General features: G+C 35.9%; 1 protein-coding gene and 1 long non-coding RNA gene across 3 annotated transcripts; both read right to left on the bottom strand.

Annotated features, from left to right (window-relative positions):
• Window positions 1–9808: 9808 nt before the first annotated feature.
• On the bottom strand, window positions 9809–11835 carry LOC113347636. Its single transcript, XR_003359147.1, has 4 exons — window positions 11480–11835; window positions 11153–11391; window positions 10158–10481; window positions 9809–10069 (listed from the first exon to the last, which is right to left on the bottom strand). It is a non-coding gene; the product is annotated as an uncharacterized LOC113347636 (long non-coding RNA).
• Window positions 11836–18656: 6821 nt separating this feature from the next.
• On the bottom strand, window positions 18657–21151 carry LOC113347635 (codeine O-demethylase-like). Of its 2 annotated transcripts, XM_026591315.1 has the most exons (5): window positions 20947–21151; window positions 20175–20388; window positions 19701–19948; window positions 19143–19467; window positions 18657–19025 (listed from the first exon to the last, which is right to left on the bottom strand). In XM_026591315.1, exons 2-5 carry the CDS (start codon window positions 20292–20294, stop codon window positions 18795–18797), a joined length of 924 nt encoding a protein of 307 aa, XP_026447100.1. In that variant the 5' UTR covers window positions 20295–20388; window positions 20947–21151; the 3' UTR covers window positions 18657–18794. The 2 variants fall into 2 exon arrangements, with proteins under 2 accessions (XP_026447100.1, XP_026447101.1); XM_026591316.1 differs by lacking the exon at window positions 20947–21151 and having other exon boundaries at window positions 18659–19025; window positions 20175–20602.
• Window positions 21152–21445: the final 294 nt, after the last annotated feature.

The raw sequence follows: 21445 nt of genomic DNA, 5'->3' as shown, positions 1-21445 counted from the left end.
TTAACAGTGAATCAGAAAGAAGTAAAAAATTTACAAACCTTGAAAAGTAGGATCCTGTAATCTTGGAAGTGTCAGCTTGTTCCATTATCCCACCCCAAGTTGAACTTCACTTTATGGACATTGGCGACTCACAAACTGATTCCTTGTTTTTTTAGACATTTTGCATTATTTAAGCCAAACACGACCAATGCCACAAACCACGTCAATCTAATGCAAATAGAAAATCATGGACAGGTCTTAAAATTAGATTAGCCACTCAGCTGACATTAAAGATTCAACCAGTTTGTTTGTATTTTAGGGGCCAGGGTCGCAATAGGTTCGCTGTAAAACGAAAAAGTGGTAATATTTTGTAACCAAAAGTATTGTGGAAGTAATCGTTCTATACTAATAGAGCATAATATAGATTTAATTATTTAAATAACCACCAATTACAGTTTACATATTGCTTTAAAATATTTGCACAAAATTAGTGATTCTTGGTCTACTTCGGATTCAAAATTTAAATATAAATATGTTTTACATGTCACTAATTGGGAGAATCCAAAAAGGATCTCCTAAGATTGCATAAATATGTGAAACCAAGAAAATATTGAATATGTAATTTGTATGTGGTAACTAAATTGGGAATTTATGTTTCATACCAAGGAGGAAATGGACATTAAGACTTACCGATTTGTTTCTTGAGGATGATGATACTCCTATCCAATTGGACCAAAAAAAAATTTCGATCTTCTGAAAGTGATGTTGTGCTTACACCTCCTATATGAAAAATTCGATTTGATGGAAGCCGACACTTGACAACTAAGGATATGGGGAACACTGACAAAGCTTCATATTGAAATTTTGGAGTATACAAAGCATTGGAAGTCAAATAAAAGACCAAAACCATAATTAAACCCAAAGATGACTTGGACATCATTGGCCGGGTTTAACGTCGGTAAAAAGGAAGAAAAAAAAATAACCGGCCAAAATGATTTCGGGAAAAACAACAGACACCGATGTAAAAGAGAAATTTTTAAATGTTGTAAAATCTTAGACCAAAAGTTATGAAAGGAAGAAACAATGGCTCACATGTGTGAGGTAACCTCCAATGAAATGGAGAAAGAACAGTGCATATAGGTGGTTATACCAAAGTGTTGAATCGTAGAATAGTGTTTACATAGAATAGAGTTTAGATAAAAGTATTACCATTTATTTTTATTCTCACCGTACACACCACCACCTAATTACAGTTGGTGCCTTATCTTGTATTTACTCCTCAATTTCCTTTGTTGACTATATTTACCTCCTGTTAGGAGATGAATAACAATAATGAAAATATGACACTTACGTTTGAGTTGGTATCAGAGCTTCCATGGTGAAGTTTTTTACTTCTTAATAGAGTGAATGCTTCTTTACTTCGATCGATCATTATTCCGCTGTCTTAAGGTTCTCATACTTGTTCTTATTACGACAACAAGTAAGTTCGTCTTGATCCATTAATCTTTATTCTTTTTTGAGATAAGAATATTTCATCTTGAGCATCTTCATTATATCACTGACCTAGTGTCATATCACCGATCTATTGTGATATTTCTTTGGAAGCTTAACCCCCATTTGCTTATCAACTTCACTTGTGAAATTTGTAGTTGTTATCCTCGATCTATTGAGGACGTAACTGAAATTGATTACTATTGATTTCTTTTGTTTTTCCTTGAATCTTTGTGTGTTTGTGTTTACGGTATCCTCAAATATTTAAACAAAGATTATACTTGTTTTTTTTTTGTAACTCAGGAGAGTATCTTGATTTGTCTTTTCCTTTACTATTAAATTCAAATTAGTAGTATTATTCATTTATATAGCTAGCAGTGACGAATCTGGTGCTATTGTTGCGCCAATAGTGAATATGGTATCATCCCAAGAGCCTATTTCAATTCCATATGGAGTTAAATTGAATGATAAAAATTTTACCCTTTGGTCTCAAATTGTGACTATGTTTGTCTCAAGTAGAGGAAAATGAGGGTACTTAACTGGGTCTACTCCAAAACCTACTGAACAAGGTAATTTGTATTATGAGTGGCTTATGAAAGATTCACTTATGAAAGGATGGCTTGCTGGTGCTATGGAATCAGAATTCATGAACGTTTTCATCCGCTTACCATCTGCAAAAGAGGTATGGGACGCTGTGTCTCATAGGTATTATGAAGGGGCTGATAAATGGATTCTTTATGATTTATCCCGTAAGGATATGGCAACAAAACAGATGGGTCGACCAGTGGCTACATTTTTTTCCGATCTTACTACTATATGGCAAGACCTTGACTATCGGAAGCCAATTATTTTTACTCAGGCGGATGTAATTAACATTCGTAGAAAAGAAATTGTTGAAGAGAGAGTTTATTTGTTTCTAGCCGGTCTTGATAATGTTTATGATTCGATTATAGGAGAGATACTTCGTAGTACTCCTCTTCCAGAACCTGAAAAGGCTTTCTCTAACGTGAGGCGTGAATAACAACGCCGTAGTACTATGATGAATCAAGAAGCTTCTTCTCAGGTAGTTATGGCAGTCAAAAAATATACTCCTAATTTCTTGTCCCAACAATCTCCTTCAGTGAACAGTAGTGGGAAGTGTACTCCTTGTGGCAACAGTAAGCACACCGTCGAAAACTGCTTCAAGAAGATTGGGTACCCAGACTAGTGGAAAAATTGCTCCAAAACGGAGAAAGGAAAAGGAAAAGCGGCTTTATGTACCACCGTGGAGCCGGTACCGATAACTAATGTTACATCTATATCCAAGGACCCTTCTTCGGCTACAGACCCTATCATTCTTCAGCAGTCAGGTAACATGGGACGTGCCTTATTAGCACCTAACTCACCCAAGGATCACGGTTGGATTCTTGATTCGGGTGCGACTAATCATATGACTTTTGATGCCTCTATATTAAAAGATATGTGCGTGCCTGATTGATCAACAACTTCTAATGCCAATGGAGTTTCGTATCCGGTAACAGGAGCTGGGTGAGTGGATTTAAACTCTTGTTTGACCTTGGAACATACTCTGTTAATTCCATCTCTCTCTAATAATCTTTTATCAGTATCACAAGTAACTGCACAATTAAATTGCTTAGTATTAATCTATTCGACTTTTTGTCTTCTTCATGATATTAGCACTGAGAAGATAATTGGGCGTGGTACTAAGAGAGAGGGGTTGTACTATGCAGATGATGTATGCGCAGGACGTTCTCTATCAGCAAAGGGATCTTCACGCGCTTATAAAGATCAGATATTATTATGGCATCATCGCTTGGGTCATGTTTCTTTCGGTTATTTCGAACATTTGTTTCCAACGTTATTTTATGTTTGCAAACCTTCTGATTTTAATTGTGAAACTTGCATCTTAGCAAAAAGTCATCGTTCTACTTATCCTGATAGTTACAGTAGAAGATTTGTTCTTCTTGCTTTGGTACACTATGATGTTTGGGGACCTTGTCGTATTTCTGGTAATTCGGGATTTCGTTGGTTTCTTATATTTGTTGATGATTGCACACGTATGACTTGGCTCTATTTGATGAAAAATAAAAGCGATGTAGTCGGTCATTTCCAATCTTTTTATAAGATGATTCAAACACAATTTTCTACTACTTTAAAGGTTCTTCGTTCTAATAATGGTGGTGAATATGTTAATGAGGTTTTACAAGGTTATTTCCAGGAGCATGGTCTGATTCATGAAACTACGTGTCCATCTACACCATTGATATTACTAATGCAGTATATCTTCTTAATCGAGTACCTACTAGTGTATTGAAATTTCAAACACCCATTGATAAACTGGCTTCGTTTATGACAATTCCTTCTCAAATTAAAATTCCTCCATGGGTATTTGGATGTGTTGTTTATGTCCACATACAAAAACATCTACATAGAAAGATTGATCCATGTGCTCGAAAGTGTGTATTCGTTGGATATCACCCGTATCAAAAGGGTTACATCCTTCGACTCAAAAGTATTATGTTAGCATGGATGTTACGTTCTCTGAGCATGAGAAGTTTTATTCCACATATGTTTCCGGTTCTCCTCTTTAGGGAGAGACTAATAGTGAAGAGCTGAATTGGACAGATATATTTTCGTGTAATAGTGAGATTAACATCCTTGAAACAAAAGCAATTCGAAGGATCCCTCCAGTTTCTAGTGATGTTGTAAGAGGTGAGTCTGTGCAACCCTCAGAATCGGTTGAACAAATCGAAGCTCGTACTATAGAATATTCCTCTCTTTCTTCACTAACAATACCTACACCCAGTTATTCTCATGCTGATATTTCTGAGGTAAGAATATATACTTTGATTAATACTGACAATATATGTGAGTTAATTGAGACTGACAGGTATCAATTTCCACAACGAATAAATCGTGGTGTGCCACCAAATAGTTTTTCACCCGAAGCAATAAAAAAGGTGAAATATCTTATTTCCAACTACATGTCTACTCATAGATTATCAGAAGATGGAAAAGCGTTTTTCAGTCAAATGACAGATGCTACTATTCCCAGAACGGTAGAAGAAGCACTGTATAATGCAAAATGGGCTGGTCCTATAAAAGAGGAGATGATGGCACATGAAGAAAATGGTACATGGGATGTAGTCTCACTACCAGAAGGAAAGAAAACAGTGGGCTGCAGGTGGGTATTTACTATCAAGCGTAATCCAGATGGATCGATTGATAAGCTCAAAGAAAGACTTGTGGCTAATGGATTTACCAAGACTTATGGTATTGATTATCAAGAGACATTTGCTCATGTTGCGAAATTCAATACTATTCGAGTCTTGATTTCCTTGGCAGCAACAGTGTGATGAAAAAAATGCTTTTTTACATGGTGATTTGCAAGAAGAAGTCTACATGACACTTCCTCCAGGTTATAATGCTCCAAACAATGCTAACGTTGTATGTAAGTTAAAGAAGGCTTTATATGGTTTGAAACAATCTCCCAGAGCATGGTTTAGTAGATTTCGTCTTGCAATGAAGAAGTTCGGGTATATCCAGAGTAATGTTGATCATACCTTGTTCCTTAAAAGAGTAAGTGACAAGGTAACCGCTCTTATTATCTATGTAGATGATATGGTGGTAACAGGAAATGACCCTGAAGAGATGAGTAATCTGAAGAGTTGCTTGTATTCTGAATTTGATATGAAAGATTTAGGAGGACTTAAGTATTTCTTGGGAATTGAAGTCATGCGTTCCGATAAAGGTATTTAATTATCTCAGCGAAAATACGTGATTGACTTATTGATAGAAACAGGTATGCCTGGTTGTGAGCCGATTGGATCTCCTATGGAACAAAACCATGGTCTCGAAGAATGCTTCGATCAAATACCAACAGACAAAGGGCAATATCAAAGGTTAGTTGGACTCTTGATTTATCTTTCCCATACAAGACCGGATATTTCCTATGTTGTTAGTGTCGTAAGTAGATTTATGCATAATCCGGGTGAACATCATATGGATACAGTCATAAGGATATTGATACATCTGAAGTCTGCACCAGGTAAAGGTTTGATGTTCTCAAAACATGGACATCTTGATATTTCGGGTTACACTGATTCGGATTGGGGAGGCAAAGGTGACAGGAGAAAATCAACATCGGGTTATTTTGCCTTTGTTGGAGGTAATTTAGTGAGTTGAAAATCTAAGAAGCAAAAGGTTGTTTCTTTGTCCAGTGCTGAAGAAAAATACAAAGCAATGGTAAAAGTCATTTGTGAATTGTTATGGTTGAAAAAACTTATGTTGGAATTTGGTTTTTCCCATGACAAGCCAATGAAGTTGTTTTGCGATAACCAGTCAGCTATCAAAATTGCAGAGAATCCGATACAACATGATCGAACAAAACATGTGGAGATTGATAGGAACTTTATCCATGAAAAATTTGAAGAAAACATAATTGAAGTACCATATGTCCGTACTACACAACAATTGGCCGATGTGTTAACCAAGGCCGTGTCAAATATTATATTTAACGATTCTCTTATCAAGTTGGGCATGTGATATGTACGCACCACCTTGAGGGAGAGTGTTGAATCTTAGAGAATAGTGTTTAGATAAAAGTCTTATCATTTATTTTTCTTCTCACCGTACACACCACCACCTAATTACAGTTGGTGCCTTATCTTATATTTACTCCTCCATTTCCTTTGTTGACTATATTTACCTCATGTCAGGAGATGAATAACAATAATGAAAATATGAACCTTAAGTTTGAGTCAAAGATGAGATGCGCATTATCGACCGGGGTTAATGACGATGAACCAAATTAGAAATCTCAACTACCGTTTTTTCCCGAGTAAAGAATGTTGCAACCCCGTTCCATAAATTACTGTAACATTTTGGAATTTCAGAGTACAGAAGCATCCGAAAAAGAATCTACTCAATCCAAGAAAGATACTTACAATATCTCTTTGTTGCCATACTTTCTGCTGAACTGTATCCTATTTACCTGCTCATACAAAAACACACAAATTACTTAGAACTATTTAGTAGCTTTTGTAAAGGAATTACGTCCTCGGTTGGTCATTTTTCTCGTTTGCCACTTACTATAGTCGACCAAGAAGCTGCAATTGAGGGCTATACCATACCGTAAAATACATAAATTACTTTTAATTGCACAATAAACACACCGTAAAACACACACTTTATATCGATTACATACAACATAAATTTCATAAGTTGAAGTTTTGGTTGATGAGTGGTGCACGATTTATCCCCTAGTAATATACATTTTTAAAGATTTTGATGGGAATATGTTAATAGAACTAAGAGTCATAAATCTACACCCAATTTAAAGATGCACGTACATCTTCATCCTTGAGATCTAGAAACTCTATAATTGTTTGAATTAAAAATATGCTTAAGATTGGGGTTCAAGTAAATTGGTAACATATTAAGGTCTTAAAAATCTCATACCTTGGATGAAACCTATATCACAGAAAGCCAATTTTAGGAAAAAGTACCTCAAAACCCGTACAAATTCTATTAGCTGCATTATCTAATTGTTGATAATCATTATAGGTAAGACGAAATTTCTAGAATGAAACTGAATTGATACCTTAGCATCTTTCTCAACTGGTTGCAGACCTGAGTATACAGATAAAAGAATCAATCAAAACCTAAAACAAATAATGAATCAGAATTTGGAAAGCATTAGTTATTATAAAGAAGCGGGAAAACTAGTGCGAATTTCAGCCAAAATCAAAATAAGACCCAGACCCACAAATCAACAAAGAAAACCCCATGTACGTCCTTTATAGCCATCAATGCCCTATGAAGCACAAAACAATTTTGCGCGGTAAGTGGGAAAGAAAAAATAGAGATACCCAAATTCAGATTTCTCATATTCACCGGTAATTTCAACCAGATACAAAACTGAAAGTCAAAGAGAAAGATGAAAAAAAAATTCCATATTTTACTTCTAATTTTTGGAGGTGATTCTTCAGTAGCCGAATTAAGTGCCTCGATCGGTTTCAACCTACACAATATCAAATACCATTCTGCATATCAATGAATCAAATTAATAAATCAAGAGAAGGAGGTAAAGTGGTACCTAGTAATACGATTGCGAAATGATGATGATGGTGGATAGGAAGGAATGTTACTGAATGAACTGAATGGTTTTCTTTCAGAAACTTTATTAATCACGAACGGATCCATTTAATTCCACCATGCACGTGAATCTGATCGTGTCTGGGATTGCGTTTCATGAGAAAAATAACAGTCGTAGATTTAACTTTCATGGCTAACATTTCTGTAAAACATCAACCAAACAAAGCAAATCAATCTAATACATCCTATCAACTTGAATTTGCAACCGAAAGAAGAAAATTATAACTTAAATATTCATCACCAGGCAAAACCCAAAAGAATTAGACAAAATAAGAACTCTAAATTGATAAATCAAAAAAATTGGATTAGTCTCTAAATTGTATAAACCCTAATTGTGATCGATCAAAAAAACCATTCTAACTAAAAGATTATATTACTTTCTGAAATACCTGGTGGTAGTGTTGATCATCTGTGGAGAAAGTTAAAACCTAAAATATTCACTATCCCAAAAAAGCCAAATGGAATTAGAGAAAATGAAAACCTTAAATTAAAGCATACAACAAAAAATAAAACCATTAAACATATCTCATTTCTGCGTCTTAACTCTGCAATTTAGATCCATCATAATTATAGCATTACAGAGTTGTTGATAACGTATTGATATCACAGCAAAAAGGAAAGGAAGAGTATGGGGAAGGCTAGAAGCCTAGAAAGGAGATGAATTAATGGAAATGACAAACGGTTTTTTCTCTATCAGCTCTAGATTTATCTATTGGAGGGATAAATCTCAACCACCACTTACATAAGCTAACTTAAACACACTGTGTTTTATATTCTTAAATTTTTTAGGATTATAAAATTGACAACCAAACTTTAATTAACATATATAAAAACCCATATCTTGGAATTTTACAAATTTTATTTCGTTGGAAGGATTATAAAAAAGTCTAAGCAATGAGTAGAAACAACAATATCAAAATTAGAGTTTTTACGAAAATATCGGAGGTATACATCATTTTAGGTACAATTTTTGAAAATTAGATGTATATCCATTATGCAAACCACTACAATGGATACATAATACATTATGTAGGCGTATTTTGGTTTATGCATCAACTAATTTTCTCGTTACCAATTTTCAACTAATAAAACGATGTACTTTCTCCGTTTCAAGAAAAGTGATACTTTCACTTTAGGCACAATAATCGAAAATTGAATGCATAGCTATTATGCAAACCACCACAAAGGATGCATAACACATTATGTAACCATATTTTGGTTTATGGATCGACTAATTTTTCGTTTATGGAAAAGTGATACTTTCACATTCCGTTTCAGGAAAAGTGATACTTGCGCTCATTTATCACTTTTTCTGTAACGGAACAAAAGTATCAATTTTTTTGAAACAAGGAGAAATTATAACTTTTTTAAAACGGAGGGAAAGTAGTCGCAGTCAATCCCCATCTTCAGACTCTTTTTCGATCGGCCTTCCCACCCTGACAACGGTTGTACTAATTTATTTTGTCAAGAGAGAGGCGATTGTTGGGAGATTTTTTTTATGATCTTTAATTTGGAGATGTTGTTAAGAATATTAAGATATCACATAGCATTTGTTAATTCCAGTGAGTCACATAACCATAATTCATTCAATACACAAAAATTTTGTAGTTGCAGGAAATCCTACAACTACATCCATACAAGAATCTAAACAATACTCTAAGAAATCATAGTGAAAATCATTTGTTTCTTCATTAAGATCTTAAGTTGGATACAAGATAATACAAAGAGTTAGCTTGCTCTCCAAATAAACTTTCTCTCTCCTAATTTCTCATCTAAAACACTCTAAGAGATCTCCCTATTACATGATAGCCCTTCCCTTTATATAGGATATTACATAGTGGATGACAGCTAACAGATCCCCTATTTTCGGAATCACCGTGCGTTACAATCGCTCATGTACATTTTCTCAAGCTCACACATTTTATAATTCGCACAGATCCTCACACTTTACTCGTTACTGTGCTGACATCATCAGATACGTCACCTCAATTTTGCTATGTGCGATGGTCTTCGCTCGTACTAGATGGTTGTTATTTCGCATACATAACGAGTATGCGATATTTCACTCCTACAGATTCAACACACATATTATACTTCATTCATTATTAAGGTTCAATACTACAACAAAACCAACATATTCCTTGGTTAAAACATCAAACATGAGATATGCAAGGGGGTTACTTGTCTTCGTCATCTTCTACTATATCCTCATGGAGTTGAGTAATGATTTTCCGTAGAGTTTACGAGAAATAAATTTCATCATATAATCCTCGTACCCAATTGTTCTAAACAATGCAGGTGTCTCTGGTGTGATCATGCTGACTATTAGACCTATTAAAGTATCTCCTTTAGGTCTATGAAATTTTGCAACTGAGAGACTCTCCTTTGATAAGTTTATTGTTTCACGGTGTTCCACGCTACGGTAAATCTCATTACTCATCATCTGCCACAGGGGAGTAACAAAGAGTTAATAGATAAAACTTGGTAGCTTCCATAGACTTGGATCATACAATTTTATCAACTCGTTTTACCTCCAAAATATCGCCAACGTTCACTACAAAGGCATTAGGTAGAGGTTTAATGGGAAGCCATATCTTGTCTTTTCTAATTGTAATCCATCTACTTCGTTGAGTTGAAGGAGGATGGTCAAGCCGCCAGCATCTGAATGTGGTGTTAAGCCAATGAGGTTCTCTGGTTGAGGGCAAGGAGGATAATAATTCATCCTCATTCCTTGTCCTCCGCCATCAAACAACTCTGCCATGGCCCTAGTCTCCATTTTTAGAGCCTTTTCCATCAAGTCAGTAAGAGTCATGTTCAGTTTACTCAACTCAAATGAGTATGCTTCAATTGTTTCCCTGCATGAAGAGATGAACCAGCCTGTTATACGCGCCAGCCTCAAAGTCTTAACATATTCAGTTATTTTAATTGGTCTGTGTATGGTACTGGATAGACCGAATCGAACCCACCCGATTTTTTGGCTTGCAATTGTCAAGTAGTACTGTTATATTATGTATAAAAGGAACAAAAATATATATATATATACACTCTCTCCGTCCCTAATTAGTTGAGCTATTTGGTTTTAAGTTTTGTCCCACAAATAGATGAGCCATTTCACTAATAAAAGGGATATTTCTAAAACTACACTTTTAATTGATTATTGTTATTATAAGAAATATGTATGTATAATTTGATAGTCATGTTTATATTCGTTGTGTAGATGTTTTAAAATGATTTTCAACGGTATAAAGTTTACGAAAAACAGTGGTATAGTTTAAGAGATAAATCATTTCGAAATTTTACAAGTTATTATCCATAAGGGCATACTTGTAAAAAAAATACTTAAACATACTCCCCTTATTTTCTTGCCTTAATAATTGTGCAAATTACAAATAACTCAACTAGTTAGGGACAAAGGGAATATATCGGAACGGAACATATACACTTCAAACTCCATATCGAAATTAAAATTAATTTAGAGTTTCAACCGTACATATCCCGAGAGCAAAAGAGATCACAAAGAGAGAACCTGAGAGGTAGAGGCAGGTTGGGAAGTAGCCTAGGATTCCTCATTTGTTTGGGAAGAGTTACCATCCCAAACATATCTCCCCAATCAAGTTTTTGGTCTTCTGATTGAATAAAATTTTGTTCAAATCCTTCCGTATCCGTTCTTTCTTCCAAAATTTCTGCTTCTCATGCATTGAACAAACCTTGAATTTCAGATTTCATTTTCTCCACCAATAAATTGTCAACTCCATGGTTCACCAACTACATACATCATCAAAATTTAATTAATTACTTTCTATTCACTTCAGCATCTTAACAATCTTAACTGCGCAACAAAAAACATACACACCTGAACCGAAAGAAACCCCATTGTTTGCAAGCAGAGTGAAGCTTGACCAATTCTAACTCTCCAATGATCGGCTCTGGAGAAAGTAATTTCTGCAAATCTATAACAGGCACTGGTTGATCTATCATAGACGTACCGGTGGTATTACTCAATGGTTCCTGATCAGTTCGTATGTATCTAGCAGGAACTTCTGGAAGTGATTGTTTTGCTAATTCCTGACACTAGTTGATAAAAACAAAGAAGAACCACCTCGCTTTACTAATTTTGGTGTCTCCATGAATCTTCAAAATACAAATGTAGCTCCCTGATGATCAGCGTAAGAACTCTAGCACTTTCTATCTTGTTATTATCTATCTTTTTATTTTCTATTGACGTTTAATGAATTTTTTTTTTCATTGATGGCGGCGCATCCAAATTTGACTGCAACTCACATGGATCAATTCTAACCTCAGATTGCTGATTAGATATCTTGTTTTTCCAACATACTTTTTGAGGTGGGACGTGGGAGTCTGCTATCCATAATTTCTCTACATGAAAGTCAAAGAGCATACAGAAACTATGTTTCTGGCAGAGGCGGAACCTCAGTTTCCGCAAAATTACCTTTTTTTTCTTTTTTGAAGCCGGATACTCGGTTTCCGCCAACTTTTAATTGGGTGAGTTTCCTGGTTCACGCAGCCAAGCACCAAAGATCATAGTGGTTGTACTGAGTAGGGTATTAAAAGCAAAGCTAACTACTGGACTTAACGTGAGTTTCTAACTGTGCATTGCATCTTCAGCTGAGATATTCGGAAGAGTGCCATATAACTGTCCTTTTGAATGCCGAAGAATTGGTTGGACTGATCACATTGTTCAGATTGAATTACAACCATAGACACAAACAAGCAGCTACCTAGGTTACTGGCCCGTAAAACCAAACAATTAGTATAGACAATCATAATAACAATTCTTAACGGCTTTGCAAGCAGAGTGAAGCCTGTCAAATTCTAACTCACCAATGATAGATTTTGGAGATAGTAAACCTTACAATTCAATAACAGGCACTGATTTATCTATCACACATACCAGAGACATTACTTAACAACTCCAGATCATTGCATATATATCGAGCTGGGACGACTCATGCAGGTGATTGTTTGCCTAATTCCTGCACACTATGTACAGACAGAGAACCACCAAGCTTTACTGATTTTGGTGTCTCCATGAATTTTCCGAATAGCTCGCTAGGAAGAACCAAGTCACACTCTAACTCTACTGATTAGTGAAAGTGGAAAGCTGGTTTTGGGTTTACGTAAAAGAAGAGCGAAAGTGGAAGATAAAAAGGGTGAGTTGTCTCTTGAAGACATCATCTTTCTCTGCCTCTCTCTCTTTAATTCTGCGATTACATTATGAACCAAATTCTGCTTATGAGATTGATTAAAGGTCAATCTTTTGAAAGATCTGGGAGAACTTACTAGGTTCCTAACTTTCTGTTAAAATCAATTGTAACAACACAAAATAAAGACTTTCATGCCAACAACTCATATTCGTAGATATTTACTACTTACTATATATATGATTGTGGAAAACCCAAATGCTCAATTAGTGTTAATCAACTTGCGATTTTGTGCATCAGAATTTCGGAAATCAAATCAAATTGTCAAAACAGATACTTGATGGACACATTGATGGTGAGTAAGTGAGTGAAATCTTGTTAAGAGTTAATGTAATGTTCACATGCATTTTAGAATGCAGGTGACTTTGGTCTTGTGAACAAGCCTTGTGCATAAGGCATATATATCATGCATTTATGAATGCATCTGTTTTAGTGTAGGAAAATGAATGGACAAGTGAGGTCCACATGTTTCTCTTTATGTGGGTCATATATTGACCATGTGAAGAGAGAATGTAATAACTTTGAAAAGAAACTTTATGTTAACGAAATCAAAGAGATAGAGAGGAAATACTTTCCTCATCTCCATTTCAAACAAAAGCAATCCAAACTATCAAATATATTCAATCAAATTAGTAACAATTGGTATCAGAGCATAGATCAAGTGAATCTGATCTTGGAGAGTGAAAAAAAATCAATTTCTATCCATTAAATCTCAAAAATCATCAACATTCAAAATTCTCAAAAAGTAAATCTAGAAAAGAAAAAACCCAATTTTTCAATCAATCATCAACCAAATCAATGGCAAGTACTAGCAATTCAAGTTTATACATTCAACAACCATCAATACCTCTTTTCAATAGAGAAAATTATGATTTTTGGGCCATCAAAATGAAGACCTTGTTCATGTCACAAGATGTGTGGGAGATTGTAGAAAGTGGGTATGATGAAATTGAAGATACATCAACTCAAGATCAAGACCAAAAGAATTTACTTAAGGAGAGTAGGAAGAAGAATACTAAAGCATCCATGTACATTCAACAAGGTGTTGGAGACACTATTCTACCAAGAGTAATTCATTTTCCTAAAGCTAAAGAAGCTTGAGATATGCTTCAAAAGGAGTATGGAGGTAATAAGAAGGTAAGAGAGTTAAAATTACATTCTTATAGAAGAGATATTGAGAATCTTAAAATGAATGAGAATGAATGCTTGAATGAGTTTTCTTCAAGAGTTGTTGAAATTGTTAATAATATGTTGATGTGTGGTGAGAAGATGGAAGAAAGAAGAATTTGTGAGAAGATATTGATTTGTTTGCCGGAGAAATTTGAACCCATTGTGGCGGTTTTGGAAGAGACTAAAGATTTCTCTACATTAAAGTCACAAGAATTATGGGATTCTTTGAAGGTGTATGAACAAAGGGTGTCGAGGCACTCGGAAAAATCAATTGAAAGTGCTCTTCAATCAAAATTGAACTTCAACTCAAAAAATTCAGCAATGAAGAAAAATGAGTACAAGGGTGATGCTTCATCTAACTTCAAAGGAAAGGGAAAATGGAAGAAAGGAGGAGCAAATTCCAACAACTACACAAAGAGTGATTCCTCTCAAGTACCAAGATGCAATTTTTGCAAGAAGAATGGTCACTTGGAGAAGAATTGTTGGAACAAAGGAAAACCCCAATGTCATAATTGTAAGAAGTATGGACATTTGGAGAAAGATTGTAGATACAAAGAAGATGAAGAACATGCCGGTAGAACCGAAGAGAAAGAAGAAAAACAAAATTTGTTTTATGCTTGTCAAAGTGCTATGGAGACATCTAAGAGTGAAGTGTGGTTTGTAGATAGTGGTTGTACAACTCATATATCCGGTGTGAAGAGCTTGTTTGTTGACATGGATACATCCATAAACTCTCTAGTGAAGATGGGGGATGGAAACATGGTTCAAGCTAACGGAAGAGGTACAATTTGCGTGCAAACTATCAATGGAGCAAAATACATTAGAGATGTGTTATATGTTCCGGATTTGGCACAAAATTTGCTTAGTGTTGGGAAACTTGTGGAGCTTGGGTATGCCATTCATTTTGAAGATGCGTATTGCACCATCTATGACAAGAAGCACAACAACAAAACACAAGTAATGAAGAATATCAAGATGGAGAAGAATAAAAGCTTCCCAATTGTGTTTGAAAAAGTAGAAAAATGTTGCATTGAGGATGGAAACCATTGATGAAACATGGTTATGGCATAAAAGACTTGGGCATTTGAATTTCAATGGTCTCAAGGTGCTTTCCAAGACGAACATGGTGCAAGGACTTCCACAACATATCAACCACAAAGATGGAGTATGTGAAGGTTGTACACTTGGGAAGCAACATCGCCAACCATTCCCAAAAGGTGTAGCATGGAGAGCAAAAGAACTTCTTGGTTTGGTACATATCGATGTGTGTGGACCAATGAAGACACCAACTCATGGAGGTAATAGATTATTCATTTTATTCATTGATAATTTAAGTCGTATGACTTGGGCGTACTTCATGAGACAAAAATCCGAAGTTTTTAGCATCTTCAAGAAGTTCAAGAGCCTTGTTGAAAAGCAAAGTAGTCAATACATCAAATTTTTGAGAAGTGATAGAGGCAAAGAGTACAACAACAAAGAGTTTGGTAAATTTTGTGAAGATGAAGGCTTGGAAAGGCAAATAACCGTGGGTTATACTCCTCAACAAAATGGTGTTTCCGAGAGAAAGAACCAAACCGTGATAGAGATGGCGAAGTCCATGCTTCATGACAAGGGTATGCCTATAAAGTGTTTTGGGCCGAAGCCGTCAACACCGCCGTCTACTTGATGAATATGTGTCCAACAAAAGCCGTATGGGATAAAACTCCTTTTGAAGCATGGAGTGGGAGAAAGCCATCGGTAAGACATATCAAAGTTTTTGGTAGTATGTGTTATTCTCAAATTCCAAAGGTGAAGAGAAAAAAGCTTGATGAATCAAGTAAGAAGTGTATATTTCTTGGCTATAGCCTCCAATAAAAAGGTTATAGGTTGTATAACTTGAAGAACAACATAATGATTACAAGCCGTGATGTGTTATTTGATGAAGGAGCTTCATGGAATTGGGAAGAAGGTAAAATTGAGAAGAGAACCATTATTGTTGATGAAGATCAAGAAAATTCAGCAACAAATGAAGTTGAAGAAGGTGAAGAAGATGAGGAGAACTACCTCAAACACCACCAAATACAAGACAAGGAGCATCTCCAAGCATGACTCCAAGTACTAGTGCATCAACATCACCACCGTCGACACCAAAGAATTTGCGAAGGTTGAGTGAAGTGTATGAAAGATGAAACTATTGTGTGGTTGAACCGGAAAATTTTGAAGAAGCATCAAAAGAACCGGTTTGGATAAAAGCTATGAAAGAAGAAGTTTTTCTCATTGACGAGAACGATACATGGGAGAAGGTAGCAAGGCCAAGTGACAAAGAAGTTATTGGTGTGAAGTGTATCTACAAGGTGAAGTACAATGCGGATGGAATGGTTCAAAGATACAAAGCAAGGTTGGTGGCAAAGGGCTACTCACAACAACCCGGTATCGACTACAATGAAGCGTTTGCACCCGTAGCTCGTGTTGACACCATTAGAGACGTCACTGCTATGGCTTCCCGAAGAGGTTGGTTACTTTATCAACTTGATGTCAAATCGGCATTTTTGAATGGAGAACTCCATGAAGAGGTCTATGTAGAAGAACCACAAGGTTTTGTGGTGGAAGTAGAAGAAGACAAAGTATACAAGTCGAAGAAATCTTTGTATGGTCTAAAGCAAGCACCAAGAGCTCGGTATAGTGAGATAGATGGATACTTCAAAAGGAAAAACTTCACAAAAGCAAGAGTGAGCCTACACTATATGTGAAGACAAAAGGTACGTCTATTCTCATCGTTGCCTTGTATGCTGATGATCTTATCTTTACGTGTGATGATGTTCATATGATTGAACAATTCAAGAGAGAAATGATGATGAAATATGAGATGAGTGACATGTGTTTTCTCAAGTACTTCCTTGGTATTGAAGTTTATCAAAGAGAAGATGGAGTGTTCATTTCTCAAAGAAAGTATGCGAAAAAGTTGTTGAAGAAATTTGGTATGCTTGGTTGTAACCCTCACATCTACACCACTTGTAGTGAATGAGAAACTCAAGAAGGATGATGGAGGAAGAAAAGTTGATGAGACTTATTATGGAGGTCTTATTGGAAACTTGTTGTACCTTACACATACAATACTCGATATCATGTTTGCTTCAAGTATGCTTTCTAGGTTCATGAGTTCACCTAGTCATTTACATCTTGGCGCGGCAAAGAGGTTGTTAAGGTATATTCAAGGAACAATGAATTTTGGAATCATGTATTCAAGAAATTTGGTTGTCAATTTAGTTGGCTATTGTGATAGCAACTTGTGAGGATGTATTGATGACATGAAGAGTATATCGGGGTATGCCTTTTCTCTTGGTTCGGGAATATTTACATGGGCATCGAAGAAGCAAGAAACTTTAGCTCAATCCACGGCGGAAGCGGAGTACATTTCAGCATCAATAGCTACATCTCATGTTGTATGGCTAAGAAGAATTATGGAAGACATTCAAGTGAAGCAAGAAGAAAGCACCGTAATTTTTTGTGACAACAAATCGGCAGTTGTTATGTCCAAAAATTCGGTTGAGCATTGTAAGCAAGACACATTAAACTCAAGTACCACTTCATTCGAGAAGCAGTTGAAGATGGTGAAATTGAACTCAAGTATTGCAAGACGGAAGACCAATTGGCGGACATATTCACCAAGGCACTTCCCAAAGTTAAATTTCAAAATTTCCGTGAGCTACTAGGAGTTGGAGAACATCACATTAAGGAGGAGATTGTTAAGAGTTACTGTAATGTTCACATGCATTTTAGAATATAGGTGACTTTGGTCTTGTGAACAAGCCTTGTGCATAAGACATATCTATCATGCATTTATGAATGCATCTGTTTTAGTATAGAAAAATGAATGGACAAGTGAGGTCCACATGTTTCTTTTTATGTGGGTCATATATTGGCCATGTGAAGAAAGAGAATGTAATAACTTTAAGAAGAAATTATATGTTAATGAAATCAAAGAGAAGAGATGGAGAGGAAATACTTTCCTAATCTCCATTTCAAACAAAATCAATCCAAACTATCAAATATATTCGATCAAATTATTAACGAATCTGTATGAAGATGAGAGGACTTGTTTCTGAAGATGGGTCCTCCTGCTGATAAAGCAGGGACTTGATTTGATGAGATTGTTTAATGGAGATCAAAAACAAAGCTAATTTCTGGACCTACAGTGAGTTCCTAACTGTGCATTGTATCTTCAGCTGAAATATCGTAATAGTAAGAATATCAACATGTGTCTTTTTGAATGCCAAAGAGTTAGTTGGACTGATTCTAAGCTGAAAAAGATCACATTACATTACAATTCATTATAAGAATAACAAGAGACGCAGACAAGCAGCTACCTAAGACACTGAACAGCAACGAAAATAAATGTTCTTTTAGAAACAAAAATCGAACTCAAACATAACATTTACTCAAGTACAAGCAAGCACACTTGCCAATCAAATATCAACAATGTTTCAAGGACGGAAGGAAGAAACAAAAAACAGAAGTAAAATCAGTGTGGCGGAACACTTTAACCTACACTAGCTGGTGAACACTATTGGCTAGTTATCTATATGGTGATATAAATGAACTCGGTGAACGACGCAGCTAAAGGATGCACAACAAAAGTAAGGGAATACAGCAACAGCGTCGGACTCAATTCATATTATATAATACTTCACTCAATAGCAAACTGCAGTACTGCGACAATATTCTTTCATTAAAACACCAAATATGAGTTATACAAGCGAGTTACTTTCCTCATCACCTTCTCCTATCCTCATGGAGTCAAGGAATGATTTTTTTCCGTCTGACTATACGCAAAAATAATTTCTTCAAATAATCATCATACCTGATTGTTCTGAACAAGGCAGGAGTCTCTGGTGTGATCATGCTAGGTATTGGACCTATTTTCATATCCGCTTTAGGATTCTGAAATGTTGCAACAGAGAGCCTCTCCTTTGATGAGTTTATTGTTGCCCGGTGCTCCACGCTACGGTAAATCCCATTACTCATTATCTGTCAAAAGAAAACAAGAAATAACTAGTAGTCAACACACACACTTGTGGTTGAGGACCGAAATTCCGCACAGGCCCTGGACTTGAATAATTGGATTACATTAACTCTTCTCTTTACCTCTAAAATATCTCCAGTGTTCACTACAAAGGCATTGTGTAGAGGTTTAATGGGAACCCATATCTTTTCTTTTCTAATTTGTAATCCATCCACTTCGTTGAGTTGAAGGAGGATCGCTAAAGGACCAGCCTCTGAGTGTGGTGGTAAGCCGACTACATGCTCTGGTTGAGGACAAGGAGGATAATAATTCATCCTTATTGTTTGTCTTCCGTCTTTAGACAACTCTTCCATGACCTTAGTCTCTATTTGTAAAGCCATTCCCATCAACTCAAGGAGAGTCAAGCCTAGTTTATTCAACTCCAATGAATAGGATTCAATTGTGTCCCTACATGAAGAGACGAATTGGCCCGTTAAAAAATCTTATGCAACTTCAGTGTTTCAGGCTACTTTTGAAGGGTGGTGCAAGATTGATTGACACCACATACTTTCAGGGCGGCGTAACAACTTACCTCATCCGTTAGTTTGCTTGTATTACTGTAATAATATGTAGAAATAAGCAAAAACAAATATGGGAACGCAAACCATGTATCTTGAAAGCAAAAGTGACAAAGAAATAACCTCAAAGATAGAGGGAGTTTGGGGAATAGCCTAGGCTTCCTCATATGTTGGGGTCGAGTGAGCATGTAAAACATGTCGGCCCAATCAAGTTTCTGGTCTTCTGATTGAACGAACATTTGTCCAAATCCTTCCACATCTCCTTCTTCCTGCCAAAATTTTATTTTCTCATCCATTGGAAGATTGAACAAACCTTCAATTTCTGATTTCACTTTCTCCACCAATAAAATGTCAACTCCATGGTTTACCACCTACAGATTAGCGTGAATAATGTACCCAAGTATTAGTAAGGCACTACTTTGCTAAAATCATAATTCTGCCTTCAAATTCCTACCGACTGATAAAACTAAAATCATAATTCTGCCTTCAGATTAGCGTGAATTATGTACTCAGGTATTAGTAAGGCACTACTTTGCTAAAACTAAATCTGCCTTCAAATTCCTACTTTGCTAAAATCATAATTGAATCGTCATGTACCTGAAAGAAACCCCAATCCTTGCAAGCAGAGTGAAGCCTTTCCAATTCTAACTCACCAATAATGGGTTCTGGAGATAGTAATTTCCCCAAATCGATAACAGGTATTGTTTGATTTATCATGGACACACCAGAGAGGTCATTTAAAGGCTCCAGATCATTGCGTATGTATCTAGCTGGGACTTCCGCAGGCGATTATTTTGCCAGTTCCTGAACACTAGGTACAAACAAAGAACCACCATGATTAATCAATTTTGGTGTTTCCATGAATTTTCCAAATAGCCAGAGTCCTTATCAGATTGATGAACCTCCTGTCTATCAGAATATGAATTTAGTCATACTATCCAATAACTTATCTACTCTTTTTTGTCGCACTACGATTCCACCGACGTTTTAATTTGTTTGTTATTAATGACAAAGCTATTTTATACATCATTTAAAACTAGTTCCTTGTCTGTACACAACACACACTACATGCCCAACTGTCAACTACGTTATCCTGACCATGCTTGACAACTTGCTGAATTCCATGAGGCAAATGATTTGGCCGCCAGCTTGGAACTAGCGTGTTTGCTATCTATCATATTCACATCCCTAGTAATAAAACTAGTAGGAGCAAGATACAAAAAGCTATTTTCCACATAACTTAAAATCAAAACATATGACAGAGCCCGATTAACCACTAAATAAGCCAAATACAACCCAAAATTCATTTAACAAACACTTAGTAGCCTAGCTAGTAAAAACTAAAATTCATAGTCAACTATTTACTTACTAAGAAGATTCGGGAAACTGCAAAAATCCCAAATACAGCCGCAACCAAGTACGTCCATCTCTTATCCACAACCTGAGGACAACAATCTAACAGAAATCAAAAAATTGCTGATAATTGAGTGAATTGATTTTCCTGATCCTGCTGATAAATGAGAACAAATGAAATGAGATTGTTTAATCTGTTAAGCATTGTGTTAATTTTTGGGTTTAATTTGTTTCTTGTTTGATTATGAAGAACAACGTTAGAAGACATTTTACTGGAGAAATTTCTTGATTGGGAAATGGGTTTGGAAGAGGGAGGTTGGGATAATAGGTTTGGGTTATATAGGAGAAGAGAGAAAGTTAAAAAACGTTGAAAATGAGGAGAAAAGTGGGAGGCCTCTCATAGGTCAGGGAGTGAGGGTGATTAGACCCGTTTAGCCTCATGCCCATCCAATCCAGTGTCTAACTGTTTTCAAGTTTGGCATGTGCATCCGACCTAATTCAGGGGTGAGCATTGT

Source organism: Papaver somniferum, chromosome 2 (genome assembly GCF_003573695.1).
Source record: "Papaver somniferum cultivar HN1 chromosome 2, ASM357369v1, whole genome shotgun sequence".
In the NCBI taxonomy this organism is placed as follows: Eukaryota; Viridiplantae; Streptophyta; class Magnoliopsida; order Ranunculales; family Papaveraceae; genus Papaver; species Papaver somniferum.
The sequence above is the reverse complement of the archived record's forward strand: the minus strand, read 5'-3'. Positions and strand labels throughout refer to the sequence as shown.